We start from the raw sequence: 19,911 nt of genomic DNA on the forward strand, positions 1-19,911 counted from the left end.
TTGGGCATCTAAATGGCAGATGAAATTTAATGTGGATAAGTGAAAGGTGATGCATATAGGGAAAAATAACCCGTGCTATAGTTACACAATGTTGGGTTCCATATTAGGTGCTACAACCCAAGAAAGAGATCTAGGTGTCATAGTGGATAACACATTGAAATCGTCGGTGCAGTGTGCTGCGGCAGTCAAAAAAGCAAACAGAATGTTGGGAATTATTAGAAAGGGAATGATGAATAAAACAGAAAATGTCATAATGCCTCTGTATCGCTCCATGGTGAGACTGCACCTTGAATACTGTGTACAATTCTGGTCGCCGCATCTCAAAAAAGATATAAATGCGATGGAAAAGGTACAGAGAAGGGCTACCAAAATGATAAGGGGAATGGAACAGCTCCCCTATGAGGAAAGACTAAAGAGGTTAGGACTTTTCAGCTTGGAGAAGAGACGACTGAGGGGGAATATGATAGAGGTGTTTAAAATCATGAGAGGTCTAGAACGGGTAGATGTGAATCGGTTATTTACTCTTTCGGATAGTTGAAAGACTAGGGGGCACTCCATGAAGTTAGCTTAGGGCACATTTAAGACTAATCGGAGAAAGTTCTTTTTTACTCAGCGCACAATTAAACTCTGGAATTTGTTGCCAGAGGATGTGGTTAGTGCAGTTAGTATAGCTGTGTTTAAAAAAGGATTGGATAAGTTCTTGGAGGAGAAGTCCATTACCTGCTATTAAGTTCACTTAGGGGCAGATTTTAAATACTTGCGCGAGCGCGTACTTTTGTTCGCGCAGCAGGCGCGAACAAAAGTATGTTGGATTTTATAAGATACGCGCGTAGCCGCGTGTATCTTATAAAATCCGGCGTCGGTGCGTGCAAGGGGGTACACATTTGTGCAACCTGCGCGCGCCGAGCCCAGCGTGCGCTGCCTGTTCCCTCCGAGGCCGCTCCGATTTCGGAGCGGCCTCGGAGGGAACTTTCCTTTGCCCTCCCCCCACCTTCCCCTCCCTTCCCCTACCTAACCCACCCCCCCGGCCCTATCTAAACCCCCCCTTACCTTTGTCGGCAAAGTTACGCCTGCTGAAAGCAGGCGTAACTTTGCGCGCGTCGGCTGGCTGCCCCGCTCCATGGTCCGGTCCCGGGGGCTGTTCCGGAGGCCACGGCCACGCCCCCGGAACGCCCCGGGGCGAAACCACGCCCATGTCGCCGCCCTCGAAACGCCACGCCCCGCCCCCTAAATGCTGCGTTATCCTGCCACGCCCCCAGCCACGTCCCCGACAGGAAGCCCCGGGGCTTTACGCGCGCCGGCGGCCTATGCAAAATAGGCGCGCGAGGGCCCTGCGCGCATAAATCCGGAAGGATTTACCCGCGTGGGCCTTTTAAAATCTGCCCCTTAGAGAATAGCCACTGCCATTAGCAATGGTTACATGGAATAGACTTAGTTTTTGGGTAATTGTCAGGTTCTTATGGCCTGGATTGGCCACTGTTGGAAACAGGATGCTGGGCTTGATGGACCCTTGGTCTGACCCAGTATGGTATTTTCTTATGTTCTTATGTCCCAGCGGCATGCGGTGACATTTATAGCAGGGATTCAGTCTCACCTCCCCCCCCCCCCCCCACCCCAAGTCACCAGCAGTATTGCTGGTTCAGGTCCCTCTCCCCTCCCTCACTCCGTCCCCAGGTTTCATGAAATCTCACTCCCTAAACCCCTTCTCACCAAGACACAGAAAAAATTTGGAATCCATATAGCATTAGGCCCATTTTGACATGTATTGGGTTTGGGCTTAGCCCTCAGAAAGGCCTGAATAAGGAATTACAGTATAGTAAATATCCCATACCAAAAGAGTGGTCAACCAACAACAATCCTATTTATGATAAGGCAACACTGCAAATATTACACCAGGTCCTAAACACCAATATTTATTTATTTATTTATAACTTTTATATACCGAGGTTCAATTAACAAGATTAATTATCACTTCGGTTTACATTACAACCAGCAAAAGAACAGAGATAGAGTCTTGTTTTACAATGAACAGGGTAGAAATAACCTGGATAACATAAAATGGGTGAAAGCAGGTATAGTGTCATGGGTCAATATAACTTGGGCGAAAGCATGGCAATTACATTGGGGAGGACTGTGATGGCCTCAAAGGGAGAGAGTTCATTCATGATGCGGACTAAAACCAAGGCTGAGGTGAGGGTTATGGGAAAGCTTGTTCGAATAACAATATACTCCCTATTAGGAAAGCAATATACTTCCTATTAGGAAAACAGAACATGTCAGGCTGCCAAAAATATCTGTAAAATAAAGATACATATATCTTAAAATATTGTACAAAAGCTTTTAAAACCTCATAGTTCCTACACAAGCAGGTCCTATTCTGTTTCAATAGCTCACATATATTTTATTGGACTGTATTATCCAGAAATAATGTATCACAGCCTGCCAAGACTTAAGTTTACCTCAAGAAACAAACCTGCCATATCAAAATAACACTCAGGAATATAACACCACCATACCCAGGAAAGAGCAGCACTGCAAATATTACAACAGGCCCTATAAAACCAATACACCTCCTATTGAAAACAGAACATGCCAGACTGCTATAGACCCCTACTCAGAAACTTCTCACTAGCAGAATCCTTCCGCTTGGTCACACCGGAAGACCGACCAAAAATAAAATCAAGAAATATAAAACAACAATCATAATAGTAGAACTATACCAATAAAACAAATACATATTTCAAGACAGCTAATGAATAGAACATTCAATAATCTAAACTTCATAAAAATTTTATACATTTCTCAAAACATCAATATAATATTTCAAAAGAGCAGACGCATCAAACAACATCCAATAATCAGGCCATTAGCCCCCATCTGGATGTGTGTTTTCGACACGCTATTATTACCCCCTTATACAGTAAGGAGTAATAGCGCGAGGAAAACGCGTGTCCAACCCCCCCAAAAACTAATAGCGCCCACAAAATGCAAATACATGTTGATGAGCCTATTAGTTATTCCTGCGCCGTACAGAAAGTAAAATGTGCAGCCAAGCCGCACATTTTACTCTCAGAAATTAACGCCTGCCCAAAGGCTGCTGTTAGCGGGTTTGACAGCCGACGCTTAATTTTACCGGCGTTGCTTGTTGAACCCGCTGACAGCCATGGGTTTGGAAAACAGACGCCGGCAAAATTGAGCGTCCATCTTCCAACCCGCGAGCTACGGGCTGATTTTTTTTTTTTCTACAATTTTTCTTTTTTTTTTAATTTTTGGGGCTTCCGACTTAATATCTCTATGATATTAAGTCGGAGGGTGTACAGAAAAGCAGTTTTTTTCTGCTTTTCTGTACACTTTCCCGGTGCCGGCCCAAATTAACTCCTGCCTTTGGGCAGGAGTTAATTTCTGGGAGTAAAATGTGCGGCTTAGCTGCACATTTTACTTTCTGTACGGCGCAGGAATAACTAATAGGCTCATCAACATGTATTTGCATTTTGCGGGCGCTATTAGTTTTTGGGGGGGTTGGACACGTGGGCCCTCATTTGAATACTAAATCACGCGCCCAGGAGAGTGGCCTGGGCGCGCGTCAGGTGAGCGGGCGCTCGCCTTGGAGCGCCGGGTCTCCCGCGCATTTTACTGTATCGGCCCGAATGAAACTTATAAGAATTACAACATTTCTTGCTCTCCATACACGGGATTTTTTGATTCCCAGTCACCCTGAGATTGTCATGGATTGGGGGAAGGGGGCCACACAAACTTTATTCTCTTTCACACACACACACTCACATGAATTCACTCACACGCCCTCTCACTCACGCTCCCTCTCACTCACGCTCCCTCTCTTTCTGTCTCATACTTACACAAATGCTCACACATTGCACCCCCCCTCCCCAGCTCCCATACACATACTCCCAACCTTCTCTCCCCACCTAGTTCCCAAGAGTCCTGTTCCCCATCCCCCTCTCCTCACCCAGACCCCCCCAGCTCCCCATTGGCAGTTATGCTGCCCAATCCCTTCAACCCATCCAGAAGCCCCCAGCAGTCAAGCTCCTCAATCCCCTCCTCAGCCAGCCCCCCCCCCCCCATCCCCAGCAGTCTTGTTCTGTCACCCCTCCCCTCTCGCCAGTTCATCTCCCCATTCCCCCTGTCATGCTCCCCAGTCAGTCCCCAGTCCCCTCTCCCCCCTCAGCCCCAGGAGTCATACTCCCCAGTCCCCTCTCCCCACTCAGCCCAGCAGTTCCCATTAGTCTTGTTCCACAGCCCCTCCCCCAGTCATGTTTCAATGCCCCTTCTAACCCACCTAGACCTCCCAGTTCTCGGCACTTTTTCTCCCTGGCCCCCTCTCTCTACCTAGACCCCTTCAGCCCCCAAGCAGACATGCTCCCCAGTTCCCTCTCCTCTCCTCATCCAGACCCCCAGCTGTCTTGTTCTGCAGCCTCTCTCCTTCAGGACCTCCCTAGTCATGTTCCCCAGCCTCCTCTCCTCCCAGCCCCTCGAGTCATGCTCCCCGGTTCCATCTCCCCACCCAGATCCCCCAGCAGTCATGTTTCCCAGTCCCTTCTTCCCACCTAGACCCCCTCCCCAGTCCCCAGCAGTCTTGCTCTCTAGCCCCTCCCCCTCCCATTCTCCAGTCCATCTCGTTCTGCAGCCTCCCGTCCTTCCCTCTCCTCTCTCTCCCTCTCACTGAAACTTCTCAGCTCAGCTCAAAACACCAGCAGTGAGACCCTACAAGAAACAGCCACCTAGCATTTACTTATCCTGCTACTGCCTGCCCCTTGGATCCACGTGGGCGTAAGAAGCTACTAGCGCGGAGTTGGAAGTCGTGCAGCCCCCACACTCCCTGCTGCCTTCTTCCAGCCGGAGCAAAGCCCCGCCTTCTGCCTCCTGCTGTGCTGCTGCATCATTCAGTGCCTGAGCTGCCGCTTTGCCTGCATCTGGTTCCCACAACTGGTCTCTGCCCTGACCTGCTCTGCCCAAACTTTCTTTTTATCGGCTCCATCTGAAGGGCAACCTGCAGGCAGCCACAGGCTGCTGTTTCTGTTGGCCACACAGGTTCTAGGGCTGTGGATTCACGGAGAGTCTCAGAGCTTCACAGATAACAGGAAGAGTCACAGTTTCACAGATAACAGGAAGATAGACTTACTATGACTCACATAAAATCTCCCTTTCCTTGACTAATAAGGCAATTTGACTTATCTTCTCGAGATAGAGAGCATCTCAATAAAAGCCCAGTGAAATGCAAATGTAACTCAGAATGATAGGATACAAAGTTTTATACAATAATCTGCTTTCTTTCATTTATTCATACAGTATGTAAACTAAGAAGGTAATTTTCCAAAGGATATGCGCACATAAAACTGGGTGTATGCATATTAATGGACTTTTGAAAATTGCTACTTTTACATGCGTAACTTCCTTTGGAAATTCACTCCATGGCACTCGGTTTCCAAAAGGTTTTACATGCATAAAAATGGACTTTATGTGCATAAATGTACTTTTGAAAATTGCCATGATATATGCTACTTTTCCACGTGCAACTCCTTTGAAAATTCATTCTATATGGTTTTATGAGAAATGCTGTTTTATTTTGACATTTCAATCTACCACCAGGAAAAAAATATATATTTCAAAGCTTATAACTGGATTGATCAATCTTAGCTAATGGTGCTGTACTTTGAAACAGGAACAGTTGTAGAGGTACCGTAAAGCACTGTCTAATCAAAAATCACTCGGCAATAGATGCTTTGGTCTCTATTTTCAGAAGTTTTAAACCAGGAAACGTGGTCTCCCGTGGGCACAGGAAGGACTGCAAGCACCCAGCCTTTCGCACCGAATCGACCGGTTTCCTGCGGAGTTGCAGTGAGAGACACCACCGGCTGAGCTGGATCGGGGGAGACAAGAGGATGTCATGTATAACTCCCCTCCCCCCAGCTCAGGAGGAGGAGAAGAGCAATGACAGCATATTGAGCCACATCTTTTTCCTCTGCCCACCCCCTCAGGGCCCAACTGCTGCTTTGAACTGTGAGGAAACAGCCTCACAGTTCAAAGCAGCAGTAGGACCTGGGCAGTAGAGGTAGACGGCAAGGCCTGAGGTGCTGCTGCTTTGCTACTGCTCTCCTCCTCCTCCTGCCACCTCATCTGGGGGCGTTGGGAGCGGGGGGGGGGGGGGGGGCGGAGGATTCCTGGAGGAAAGTGGAGGAGCCAGAGGATGACAGTTGTTATTTTTGAGGGAGGGGGAGTGGTTGTAAAAGAGAAGCTGGTGGTATTTTTTTTTTTGGGGGGGGGGGGTGTTTATAAAAGACTCAAAAGAGAGTAGTATCCTTTTTTTTGGGGGGGGGGGGAGTTATGTGTGAAAGAGTAGTTGGGGGCCAAGCGATTGGATGTGAAAGAGGATCCGAGAGGTTATGAAAACGGGGATGGGCACGTGTGAAAGTGGAGCTGCGGGGGTTGTGTAAGAAAGGCCAGGGAATGGAGTTTTGTGTGAAAGAAGGGATGGGATGGGATGTGAAACAGGCTGAGGAAAAGCTGGGTTAAGTGAAAGAAGGTGGTTTGTGCATGTGGTATTGAAAGGCCTAGGAGGAAAGGTGATGAAGGGCAAGAGTGAGTGAAGGGTGCAGGAGGGACAAGACGGAATGAGAGGTGAGGATGGGGGTGGAGGAAGAGGATCCAAGGGGTTCTGGGGGGAGAGATTGGAGGCTCAGAGACTAAGCAGGTGATAAGAAGGGCTGCAGGGAGTTAGTGAGTGAGGTGCTGAGGGGTGTGAGTGAGGAAACCGGAGGAGCTGTGCTGCGTGACTGAGGAGATTGGAGGGGTGTGTTTGGAAAGACAAGGAGTGAGAAAACTGAAGTGGTGTGGGTTACGAGTGAGGGGATTGAAGGGAGTGATGAGTGTGAGTGAGAGAGGATCGATATCTGGGGGAGCGGATCATCCCGTCTTCTCCTGACCCTAGATTCCCCCTTCCTCCCCCTCCCTGAACCCTCTTCCCTCCCCTGCTCCTCTCCTTCCTGATTCTCGCATCCTCTCATCCCTCTGTGCTCTCTCTCTCTAACCATCTTGACTGAAATTCCCTCTATCCCCACCTCCAGATCCCCTCCCCTCCCCCTCCAGTACCAAACATTTAATAAAGAACTATACAAATTAACTGGACAATGTCAGAAAATGACTATTTTTATAAAGTCAAAAATAAAGAAGGCATTCAATATGCAAATATATGCACCTCTGTAAATCCTTTGAGAATAAATAAATAAATAAATAGAAAGCAAGCATCTCAAGGTTAGCTGACTTACCTTCACACTGCTTTCCATCCTCTCTCAGTTTCTGGCCGGTTGGACACTTGCAGTAGTAGCTGCCAATTGTATTGCAGCACTGCTCCTGACAGCCCCCGTTCTCCTCCTCGGCACATTCATTCACGTCTGTAGTAAGAAACATTTCCATTTAGTTACCTATGGACAGCAGAGCAACTACAACTGATGCTCTACCATCTATACTGAAGCAAGCACAGAGAAAAAAGATTTCCTCTCCGAACTGCAACTCCTTTACCTTAGATTGGGCTTACCCTTATAGTACAACAAATTCAAGAAAGGGAAGTGGACTGATTATAACTGCTAGGCCTCATTATTATTATTTTTTGCAGAAATGCTCTCATGGGCAGCGTGCTCGGGGTGACCTGAGGCCTCCCGCTGCCCGGGTGCTGGATGGGTGAGGCAGGAGAACGGACCTGTCGGCGGCTGCTCTTGCGCCAGCAGTCACCGCAGTAACAGGAACCGCCTTCCTGACCCCCCCCTCCCCCCATCCCAGCAATCGCCTTCATGCCCAATTCCAATCAGCTCCCCGGCATGTCTGAGTCCCATCGGTCCCACTGAACATAAAGACTCAAATTGTAAGCCCTCTGAGCTACAGCCCCCCTGGCTGAGCAATCAAGCCAGTCTGCAATTTTTTATTTTTCTTTTCCATTGGCCCGAACACGGGTCCAGCTGACAGGTACCGGCCGTCAGCATACGTTTATGTATTGTGTTCTGGGGGTTATTGGATCAACCCATTCAGAGTTCTGAATGGGGGTGAATTCCTCCCTCTGGGCTTCAGGAACACTTTTGGGAGTTTCGGGGTAGGGTAGGGAATTAATTTTGGCCCACCTCTTTTTTGTATAGGTAGGGAATGATAGGGATCAGGGTGCTGTAGGGCCAGCAACATTGTTATTTTGGGAGGGGGAGGGTACGGGGATTGGGCCCTGCTCAGTCACTACTTTGCCTTTTGGAGGTTGGGGAGGCAGGGCAGTGCCCACTTGCTACAACATTTCTGTGCTAGGGGAGAGGGAGGGGTGATGAGAAAAGCCAGTGGTAGGGCAATTATTTTTTATTTCTGAGAAGCAGCATTGAGTTGTTTTTTTTTAATTTAAAGAGTGGGGACGGGAGGCAGTTCAAACAAAATAAAAGAGAACTTAGCTGGAGTTCCCTAATTAAAAGCCCGGTGAGTAGGAAAGGTACTGGATAACTTTGGGTATATTCGGTGGCACTTTTACATGGGTGAGTGTCGCTGAATATCTGGGTAACCAGGCTATTGACTATGGGCCGATTCTGTAAAGATCGCGGGAGAAAGGGCGCTCCCTGTTGAGCGCCCGCTCTCCCAACGCGCACCCAGCCACTTCTTCCGGGCACGCAATCCTATATTTAAATGAGGGGTTGCGCTAAAAGGAGGCGCTAGGGGCGATTGCGCGCCCCTAGTGCCTCCTTGAATCAGGAGAGGTGGCTGTGTCAGCGGGAGCAGACAACCGATGCTCAATTTTACGAGCGTCGGTTTTCTGAACCCATGGACAGCGATCGGTTAGGAAAACAGACGCCAGTAAAATTGAGCGTCCGTTCTCCTAACCAGACTGGCCAGCACATTTTTGTTTTATTTACTTTTTTTTTTTTCCATTTTTCGTTCCTCCAACAATATCGCTAGGATATTAAGCCGGAGGGTGTACAGAAAAGCAGTATTTTCTGCTTTTCTGTACAATTTTTCGGGCTACTCAGAAAGTAAAGCCTGCCCTTGGCCACACATTTTACTTTCTGAATCCCGGGACTAACAGAACTCATCAATGTGCATTTGCATGTGATGAGCGCTATCAGTTTTCAGGTGGTTTGGCCGCACGTTTTTGAGGCGCTAAACCCCTTACAATATAAGGAGTAATAGATGCCCCTCAAAAATTCACGGCCAAACGTGCATTAAACAGTGTGCACAGCCGAGCATACTTTACAGAATTGGCCTATATGTTTATTGCCATTAACTTCCAGTTCTCTAATTTTATGTTTATTTAGTTGGTGAAATTCCATTACTGTTTGTAGGCAACATTTCCTATCTCTACATGAGAACATGCCATACTGGGTCAGACCAAGGGTCCATCAAGCCCAGCATCCTGTTTCCAACAGTGGCCAATCCAGGCCATAAGAACCTGGCAAGTACCCAAAAACTAAGTCTATTCCATGTTACTGTTGCTAGTAATAGCAGTGGCTATTTTCTAAGTCATCTTAATTAATAGCAGGTAATGGACTTCTCCAAGAACTTATCCAATCCTTTTTTAAACACAGCTACACGAACTGCACTAACCACATCCTCTGGCAACAAATTCCAGAGTTTAATTGTGCGTTGAGTGAAAAAGGACTTTCTCCGATTAGTTTTAAATGTGCCACATGCTAACTTCATGCAGTGCCCCCTAGTCTTTCTATTATCCGAAAGAGTAAATAAACGATTCACATCTACCCGTTCTAGACCTCTCATGATTTTAAACACCTCTATCATATCCCCCCTCAGCCGTCTCTTCTTCAAGTGGAAAAGTCCTAACCTCTTTAGTCTTTCCTCATAGGGAAGCTGTTCCATTCCTTTTATCATTTTGGTCACCCTTCTCTGTACCTTCTCCATCGCAACTATATCTTTTTTGAGATGTGGTGACCAAAACTGTACACAGTATTCAAGGTGCGGTCTCACCATGGAGCGATAAAGAGGCATTATGACATTTTCCGTTTTATTCATCATTCCCTTTCTAATAATTCCCAACATTCTGTTTGCTTTTTTGACTGCTGCAGCACACTGAACCAATGATTTAAATGTGTTATCCACTATGACACCTAGATCTCTTTATTGGCTGGTAGCTCCTAATATGGAACCTAACATTGTGTAACTATAGCATGGGTTATTTTTCCCTATATGCATCACCTTGCATTATCCACATTAAACTTCATCTACCATTTGGATGCCCAATTTTCCAGTCTCACAAGGTCTTCCTGCAATATATTACAATCTGCTTGTGATTTAACTACTCTGAACAATTTTTTATCATCTGCATATTTGATTATCTCACTCGTCATATTTCTTTCCAGATCATTTATAAATATATTGAAAAGTAAGGGTCCCAATACAGATCCCTGAGGCACTCCACTGCCCACTCCCTTCCACTGAGAAAATTGTCCATTTAATCCTACTCTCTGTTTTCTGTCTTTTAGCCAGTTTGTAATCCACGAAAGTACATCGTCACCTATCCCATGACTTTTTACTTTTCCTAGAAGCATCTCATGAGGAACTTTGTCAAACGCCTTCTGAAAATCCAAATATACTACATTTACCAGTTCACCTTTATCTACATATTAACTCCTTCAAAAAAGTAAAGCAGATTTGGGAGGCAAGACTTGCCTTGGGTAAAGCCATGCTGACTTTGTTCCATTAAACCATGTCTTTCTACATGTTCTGTGATTTTGATATTTAGAACACTTTCCACTATTTTTCCTACCACTGAAGTCAGGCTAAGTGGTCTGTAGTTTCCCGGATCGCCCCTGGAGCCCTTTTTAAATATTGGGGTCACATTAGCCACCCTCCAGTCTTCAGGTACAGTAGATGATTTTAATGATAGTTTACAAATTTTTACTAATAGGTCTGAAATTTCATTTTTTAGTTCCTTCAGAACCCTGGGGTGTATACCATCTGGTCCGGGTGATTTACTACTCTTCAGTTTGTCAATCAGGCCTACCACATCTTCTAAGTTCACCGTGATTTGGTTCAGTCATCTGAATCATTACCCATGAAAACCTTCTCCGGTACGGGTATCTCTCCAACATTCTCTTCAGTAAGCACAGATGAAAAGAAATAATTTAATCTTTCCGCGATGGCCTTATCTTCTCTAAGTGCCCCTTTAACCCCTCGATCATCTAATGGTCCAACTGACTCCCTCACAGGCTTTTTGCTTTGGATATATTTTAAAAAGCTTTTACTGTGAGTTTTTGCCTCTACGGCCAACTTCTTTTCAAATTCTCTCTTAGCCTGTCTTATCAATGTCTTACATTTAACTTGCCAACGCTTATGCATTATCCTATTTTTTTCTGTTGGATCCTTCTTCCAATTTTTGAAGGAAGATCTTTTGGCTAAAATAGCTTCTTTCACCTCCCCTTTTAACCATGCCGGTAATCATTTTGCCTTCTTTCCACCTTTCTTAATGTGTGGAATACATCTGGACTGTAATTCTAGGATGGTATTTTGTAAACAATGACCATGCCTCTTGCACACTTTATACCTTTGTAGCTGCTCCTTTAAGTTTTTTCTATTTTTATTTTATCAAAGTTTCCCTTTTGAAAGTTTAGCACGAGAGCCGTGGATTTGCTTACTGTCCCCCTTCCAGTCACTAATTCAAATTTGATCATATTATGATCACTTTTGCCAAGCGGCCCCACCACCCTTACCTCTCTCACCAAATCTTGTGCTCCACTGAGAATTAGATCTAAAATTGCTCCTGTCTTGTCGGTTCCTGAACCGATTGCTCCATAAAGCTATCATTTATTCCATCCAGGAACGTTATCTCTCTAGCAGGTCCCAATGATACATTTACCCAGTCAATATTGGGATAATTGAAATCTCCCATGATTACCGCACTACCAATTTGGTTAGCTTCCCTAATTTCTCTTAGCATTTCACTGTCCATCTCACCATCTTGACCAGGTGGACGGTAGCATACTCCTATCACTATAGTCTTCCCCAACACACAAGGGATTTCTACCCATAAAGATTCGATTGTGCATTTTTTACTGCACTCTTATCTATAAAACCATATGAACTTGGACTTGCCTTTTCAAATTAGTCACTGCATTTATAGTGTTTCTAATTTAAACCTCTGCCTGACCTCTCAGCTATTTATTTGGTTTTTTTTTAATTGAATTTAATATATATTATTTCTTTTATCTTGTTATTGAGTATGGTGCTTTTATAATCGTGTTGCTATTTGTTTGCACTATTATATTTTAATTTTTTTGTTGTGTGTTCTGGTAATCCTGTGCCCTCTGTTGGGGAAAAAAATAAATAAATTTGGGATGCAGAAACCCAAGGGAGCAAGACACATGAAAGAGGCAAGATACTGAAGTGCACCCAACGAAATGCAAAACAACAGTCTGCTATAACCAATTTAAAGAGTGCCAATATATCATAAGTAGTAAAGAATCAATGTTACCATTCAAAGTAGTAAATGATCACAGATAAAGACTTTTAGAGTTGCAACGGCTGCTCTATGCAGGTTTCTCCGTGCCGTCCAGGAAGTATAATGCAGTGAAATGACTGCTGCCCTTAGGTTTCCACTATCACTTAGCGAAGGCAGTGAGGTTCCCTCATTACCTCCACCAGGGCTGCTTTCCTGAAGTCATGATTTGCTGATCATAAATACATTTTCCAATTTGCAGATTAGAAAATATATTTGTTAAAGAATATTAAAAAAAAAAAAAAGGAAAGAAAATGCCCATAGGAACTTGTTTCACTTGTACAGCATCTTTTACTGAAAATCAGCTCAGGCAACAGTAGAAATGACCTTGAGAATTCCATCTCCGCCTAAATTACAGAAGCATCATGCTTAATGTCAGGAATAGATAGCAATTGGCAGCTTGGAAGAAAGGATTTAAAGGCTGGAGACAGAATCAATCCAACACCTTGTGATACGTGCACTAGCATGACATTCTACAACCGTGAACATTATGCCCATGTAACTTGTGCTTGGAAAAGAATGAGCCAAGAAGTAAAGCCATTGTATTCACAACTTTAGATTTTTAGGGGCAACCATGCTTTGTTCGCTCTAACAAATATATTGCATAATTACAAACAACTGGGGAAGAAAGAAATCACGTGGCAAACCTCATGGAGACTTGCTGTGAAACCACAACTATGCAACTGCTTTGCTTTTAAAATTTATGCAAACAGGTATATAAACCAATTTACAAAAACGTCTCAAGCAAATATGACTACATTATTAATTCCACACAAGCTTGTAGGTGACACACGATCCTTGTTTTATATTTTTAAAAATATCTAACTAAAAAAAATATAGGTGAACCATAATTTCCAGCAATTATTGGTGGGGTTATTAGTAGGGAAATATTTTACTGGTCACAAAATATAATATAAAAAAAACAGCAGTTGACATGTTAGAAATCAAAAGCAAGATATGTTGATGCATATAAACATAATAGCACTGCAACCATTTTCCGGTATTTGCATCATACTTAATGCTCAATTTTACAGTGACATTGAGAATAAAGAAATTTGGTTGAACATAAAGACACAGTCATCTTTCGCTCTTGTTTGACAGGCCTGATGATGGCCATAATACTCTGAAAAGCTTGTCACAATGTGTGAGATCAGTTCGATAAAAGATGCCACCCACAGCTTGTTTATTGACATTTTCCTACAGAGACATCAGAGTTTAGTACATTTTATCATATCAAAGTCAATAATTCATATCCCTACTGCAAATACTTTTGAAGTCTTCCACTACATAAGTCTAAAAAACACTATTACATATAGGGATGACAAGTTTTAGTGTCCGTGAGCAGCTTGCAGGCCCAAGCACCCCAGGGAGCTGCCAGTGCTGCAAGGATACTTTTACCCCGCTTGCTTTGCAGGTGCATTGTTTGTCGGATAAAGTTGGGATTTTCAAAATGAAACCGTGGTGCGCAGTTCAACTGGCCTACCCTGTCCCCGCCCCCAGAGGCCAATATTCAGTGCTACTTAGCTGGAGAAATAGGACTTACCTGGCGAAGTGGCAGCAGCTGAATATCCGGCTGCAATCAGCAGTTGCCACTTAGCCAGATAAGTAGATAGCCAGATATCTTCTGGATGGGATATGGACGGATCTGTGATGAGCTTCTTATCAATATTCGAATTTATCCAGTTACATTAAGTGGATAAGATAGACCTGCTCTATAGCTGGTTTAAACTTAGCAAGACACGACTTATATGGCTATGCGGCCCTTTCCATGGGGATTTTCAGGAGCATAACCATGCTCCTGAATATCCCATGTAACTTAGCTGGAAAAGTCTTATCTGGCTAACTTACCTAGACATTCAACTTAGGTTTCCCCCCCCCCCCCCCCCATGGTTAAACACCCATTTATCTGAGAAAATCCTTTTTAAAAAAATTGTCCTCTAGACATAGTTGCAGATTTAAGAGCTTTTTAATCACAGAAGACAGCTGTGATACTATTTGTATATTTTTCCCACATTTATATATTCACATTTCATATTCTTCCATTTCCAAACTATTGTCAAGGCGGATTACTATCAAAATCAGAGTTAAATTCCTGTTGCAATGGTGCACATTTTACAATCAACATAGAGAACATGAAGGTGGTCATGAAGAGACATGACTGGAGGTACCAGGGGGATTAAATTGAGCATTTGGGGTTGCAGTACAAGTCCATTACATGGATGAAAGAGATAAGGGAGTTTCTGTTTACTTGTATCAGCTATTATATATAATCATTAACCTATTAGAATGCAACTGTTTTGCTAATTGCAACACTGATGTAAATGTTCTTGGAAGGTAAAATAATTTAAATGCTATTTGCACAATGCATTCAGCATCATTACTATTGAAATCGATTAAAAGAAAATGTTTCATTGTTTTGGAAGGTTTCTGCATTTAGAGTAGCAAGATAATTTCAGAAGCATGACAAGACACTGTTAGCCCAGACTAGAATCCAGCAAAAATGTCAGTGCCCTGGGAAGAGTTAATTGAACAGGGCCTGGGGCTTGCTGGTTTTTTTGATTTCCTGATTAAGTGACAGATGGAGGGAAGAGGCCAGCCACATAGTGAGCGCCAAAAGCGAAGTCGGAGTCCTGCCAGTACTCTCATCACTCTCAGCAAGGAGCTGAACTCCCTATTCTACACCCATTATTCAGAAAAGTGCCTGCCACTGAAGCAGATCCTCGTTGCTTAGCTTCTGCAACAAATCTGACATTGCAAGAACACAGAATTCGGAAATAAAATTCTGAAAAAATCTGTTGAGTTCATTAATAAAAAAATATGATACGCCATGCTGGGTCAGCCCAAGGTCCATTGAACCTGGCATCCTGTCTCCGACAGTGGCCAGTTTGGGCCACAAACAACAAGCAAAGTCCAAAAAAGATCTATTTCTTGTTGCTCGCGTCCAGGGATAAGCGTTGGCTTTCCCAAATCGACTTTGCTAATAATCGTTTATGGTAATTTCCTCTAGGAAATTGTCCAGGCCTTTTATAAACCTCGCTATGCTAGCTGCCTTGATCACATCCTCTGGCAACACAGCTTGATTACGTGCAGATTAAAAAAATACTTTCTACTGTTTTTTTAAATCTACTGGTTGTTAGTTTCATGGAATGTTCTCTCATCTTAGTATTATTTGGAAGGTTAAATAAACTGTCCTTTGCTAACCCATTCCCTCCCACTTATGATTTTATAAACTTCTATCATATCCCTTTTCCAAGATGAAGTCCCCTAATCTGCTTAGTTTTTCTTCATAAGGAAGCTGTTCCATCCCCGTTATCATTTTTGTTGCCCTTCTCTGTACCTTTTCTGATTTCACGTTATCTTCTTGAGCTGGAGTGACCAGAACTGCACACAATACTTAAGGTGCAGTTGCACCATACATCAATACAGAGGAAATATTATATTCTCCATTTTATTTTCTATCCTTTTCCAAATAATTCCCAACATTCTATTTGCTTTTTTTACTGCCACACACTGAGCTGAGGATTTCAATGCATTGTCCAAAAGAGCATTATGTATCTGTAGCTGGGATTATTTTTCCCTATGTGCATCACTTTCCACTTGTCCACATTAAATTTAATCTGCCATTTAAATGCCAGGTCTCCTAGTTTCGCAAGGTTCTTCTGCAATTCCTTACAATCTGCTGCTGTTTTAACAACCTTGAATAATTTTGTGTCATCTGCAAATATAATCATCTAAATCATTGCTTCCTTTTCTGGATTACTTGTGAATATATTAAACAGCACAGATTCTAGAACAGATCCTTGTGGCACTCCACTAATGACCTATCGCTGATCTGTTAGTCCTACTCTCTGCTTCCTGTTACCAATCCAAATACGGACACTGCATCCTCTCCCATAACATTTTAATTTTCTGAATAGTCTCCCATGTGGAGCTTTGTCAAATGCCATTTGAAAATCCAAATACTATATCATCCAGCTCCCCTTTTTCCACATGTTCATAACAGAAGACTTCTGTAAAACCACATATTCATAACAGAAGACTTCTGTAAAACCAATTTGCCTGTTTCCCATTAAGCCATGTCTATCTAATATCATCAAGATTTAAGTTTTTTAGAACAATAATTAAATAGTATTAAGGCAGAAGCAGTTCTATATTATTCATGGTCCTTGAATGTATAGCATGCTTATAGATGTTTTAAAATACGGGTGAACCACCAAACTGTAGGTGATACCTTTTATTGAATATGTAATACATCTATGACAGCTATATTAAGTTATTCCAATAAAAAAAATGTCACCTACATCCTGTTTGCTGACCCTTATTTCTGTGTATTAATGTGGTCTAAAATGGCAGCCACAATACTTTGCTTTTAATAGGTATATGTAAACTATAGTATGCATCAAATAAAACTGTATGTGTGTGTGCATATATACATTTATTTGTTACATTTATAATCCTCAATATCCAACATTGTCGATCTATGCAGCTTACAGTGTAAAACAAAAAAGTTTATGTATCATACCACAAAGATTTTACAATTTTAATTTTTTTTCATATTATACCCCATAAGCATGTTTAAAAAGATCCTATTTTAAAATTTTCTTAAAAAATTTCAACTCCTCCATTTTCCTCAAATCATTAGAAATTTTATTCCACATATTAGGGCCTGTAATGGAAAAGGCTCTATTTCTCATTTCTTGATATTTATAATCCTTAAAATTCAGTTTCTTTAAAAGATTTTGTCCCAACGAATATAAAATTCAGGTATTAACATAAAGTAGAACTAATTTAGACAATGAATAATTTTCATGTAAAGCCTTAAACATCAGTACCAACATTTTAAAATTAATTCTGTCATTCGCTGGCAGCCAATGTAATTGGTGCAGGATTTTAGGAGGTCAGGAGTCCCCCCCAAGAATTGCCAAAAGTCCCTGGTGGTCCAGCGGAGGTCCTGGAACGATCTCCTTCACTGGGGCCGTCGGCTGCCAGTATTCAAAATGGCGCCGATAGCCTTTGCCCTTACTATGTCACAGGGGCTACCGGTGCCATTGGTCGGCCCCTGTCACATGGTAGGAGCACAAGATGGCACCGGCCATCCATTGCTTTTCTATAGATTGCAGGCTACCAAAGACACCAAAATATCATATTCCATCATTAAGGGGTCTAATGGGAAAATGTAAAATGGAGATTTTCTATAATTTTTTTTTAAATTTAAACAGACTGGTCATCATACCAGTAAATTGACTAAGGGGGTCATTTTCAAAGGCTTATCACATGGGATAAGTCTCTATAGCACGCGAAAAGGCTCTTTTCGCATGCGATAGCATGCTGGGGGTGGAGTCGGGGTGGCGAGGGGAGGAGTCGGGGCAGCAAGGAGGCAGACTCAGCAGTGTCTTCACTGGCAGCGATAAGGTTAGTAAAGTTATCGTCGCCAGAAGCGTGCTCGATAGCACCACCTTTCATTGTGGCGCTATTGGGTGCGAAAGCCAGCAGCTAAAACACCACGGTGTGTGAAGGCTGCTGGCTTTCACAGGCCCGCCCCCCCCATCCCCCGTTTTCGCTGGATTCACCATTCTGTGATAGAATGGTGAATCCAGGCCTAAGTGAGCTAAGACGATAAGCCAAAAGCAGTTCCTGACTCCTCTCCATTCCACCTCTATGACTTGTCAGATGCAAGAATCACCAGTTGGGAGCTTCTACATTTAAATTTACATTTATTAAAATTTGTGAATTGCCTAACTCTTAAAAGGTCTAGGCGATGAACAAGAGAACAATCATAATATAAAACATATAAACTAAATAATACATTCAGATAAAATAATACATTCAAATAAAATCATGAAATCTAATAAAATAATACATTCATTAAATATAAAATTAAATATTAAACATAAACAAGATATAACAGACAGATTATAATACAACATAAAACTAATAATGAAAAAAGAAGAAGCAGTGCTCATTCTCCGGTTTAGCCCTTGGAAGGACACAGGGAAGAACCTGAAGGCAATGGGAGATGGTGAGGCCTGCTTCCTGCCATTTTCTCAGAGTTTATGGACTTAGCTAAGTGAAGGCCCATTTATAACTTTCCTGCTCTGATTTTATAAGCCAGATATATGGAAATAATTTATTTTCCAATATTTCTCTTGGTCTGCGATTTGAGGCAAAATGAATTCTTGATTACAAGGGAGTTGATTGCATTGGTGCTTTGCTATGGTGGGAGAAGTTTAACACCACACAGAAAGCACATACTAGATAAAAAAAAATAAAGCGATCATAAAGTAGAAATAGAAACGTGCAGACAGAAATTGAACCGGAAACCGCGACAAGCCCAAATGTAATGTGTTGTGCTTCCTGGCCACATTGGTGCCGCGACCGGGCCTGCTCACCTGGCGCGCCTGTCTACCAGCTCCTCTATCTCAGCGCTGCTCGTTCTCGGCATCCATGAGCGTCCCCAGGTCCATCGGGGCCTTCCACCTCGCAGCACTCCTCGTGCCGGGGATTGGCGTCCTCCTTGGCATCGGCCCTGCCCCCTAGTGAACACGTACGGAGCTCTCCCGACTTTAAAGGGCCAAGCATGGGAAACTCATGGGCGGCGCCCGATTCTGACGTCACCTGAGCCCTGTATAAATAGCAGGGCTCAGCCACTAGCTCATTGCCTTGGCAATCGGGTCATACACTCGGTGTATTCTAGTTTGCCTGTTCCAGTGTCTCCTGCTCCAGTGTCTCCTGTTCGTTCCAACGTCTCCTGTTCCAACGTCTCCTGTTCCAACGTCTCGCCATTCCTGGTAGTACCCTTTGGACTGATCTCACGGTACTGACCTTTGCTTACTCCTGACCACATCTGACTGCTGCCTGGAACAGACCTCTGCCTGTCTACTGACCACACCTGACTGCTGCCTGGAACTTGACCTTTGCCTGACCTGACTATGCCCAGACTGACTACAGGTACTGATCCCTGCTTCGGCTGATCATTCTGAACTGATACTCTGGCCTTGATCCTCGCTATCCACTCGGGCACTCTATTCTGGCCTCCCGCGACCTCTGGACATTCTTGCTTGGACATTGACCGCTCACCTTTGTTCGTAGTGGGCAGTCCCCTGCGCTTCCTCTCTAGGAGACCCTGCGAGGCCCATCTAAGACCAGGTGGTCTGGGTACCCAAGGGCTCAACCTGCGGAAACCCCGGGTTGCTATTGGTGAAGCTCCAGGTAGCCTCTGTCTCCTCCTGTGCTCCACCTCCAGGTAGCAGGCGCTCTCCGGGTCTGACCAGAGGGCCGTACCAATCCTGCACCAATGCCAAGTATCCAACTCCAGCGCAACATATTGTGCAGTATAATAATGGAAAAAAAGAATCGCCACCATTCTTCATCATATAAAATCAAGAAATATAAAACAACATTCATAATATATTAAATGATACTAA

The 19,911-nt window shown here is 43.6% G+C and overlaps 1 protein-coding gene across 1 annotated transcript in view; it reads right to left on the bottom strand.

Annotated features, from left to right (window-relative positions):
- Positions 1-19,911, bottom strand: part of LOC115099640 (multiple epidermal growth factor-like domains protein 6) — a 472,995-nt gene that overhangs the window by 216,421 nt on the left and 236,663 nt on the right. The window contains 1 exon segment of the mRNA XM_029617371.1: positions 7,284-7,409. Coding sequence (XP_029473231.1) covers positions 7,284-7,409 — 126 coding nt within the window.

This window comes from Rhinatrema bivittatum, chromosome 9 (assembly GCF_901001135.1).
Source record: "Rhinatrema bivittatum chromosome 9, aRhiBiv1.1, whole genome shotgun sequence".
Lineage (NCBI taxonomy): Eukaryota > Metazoa > Chordata > Amphibia > Gymnophiona > Rhinatrematidae > Rhinatrema > Rhinatrema bivittatum.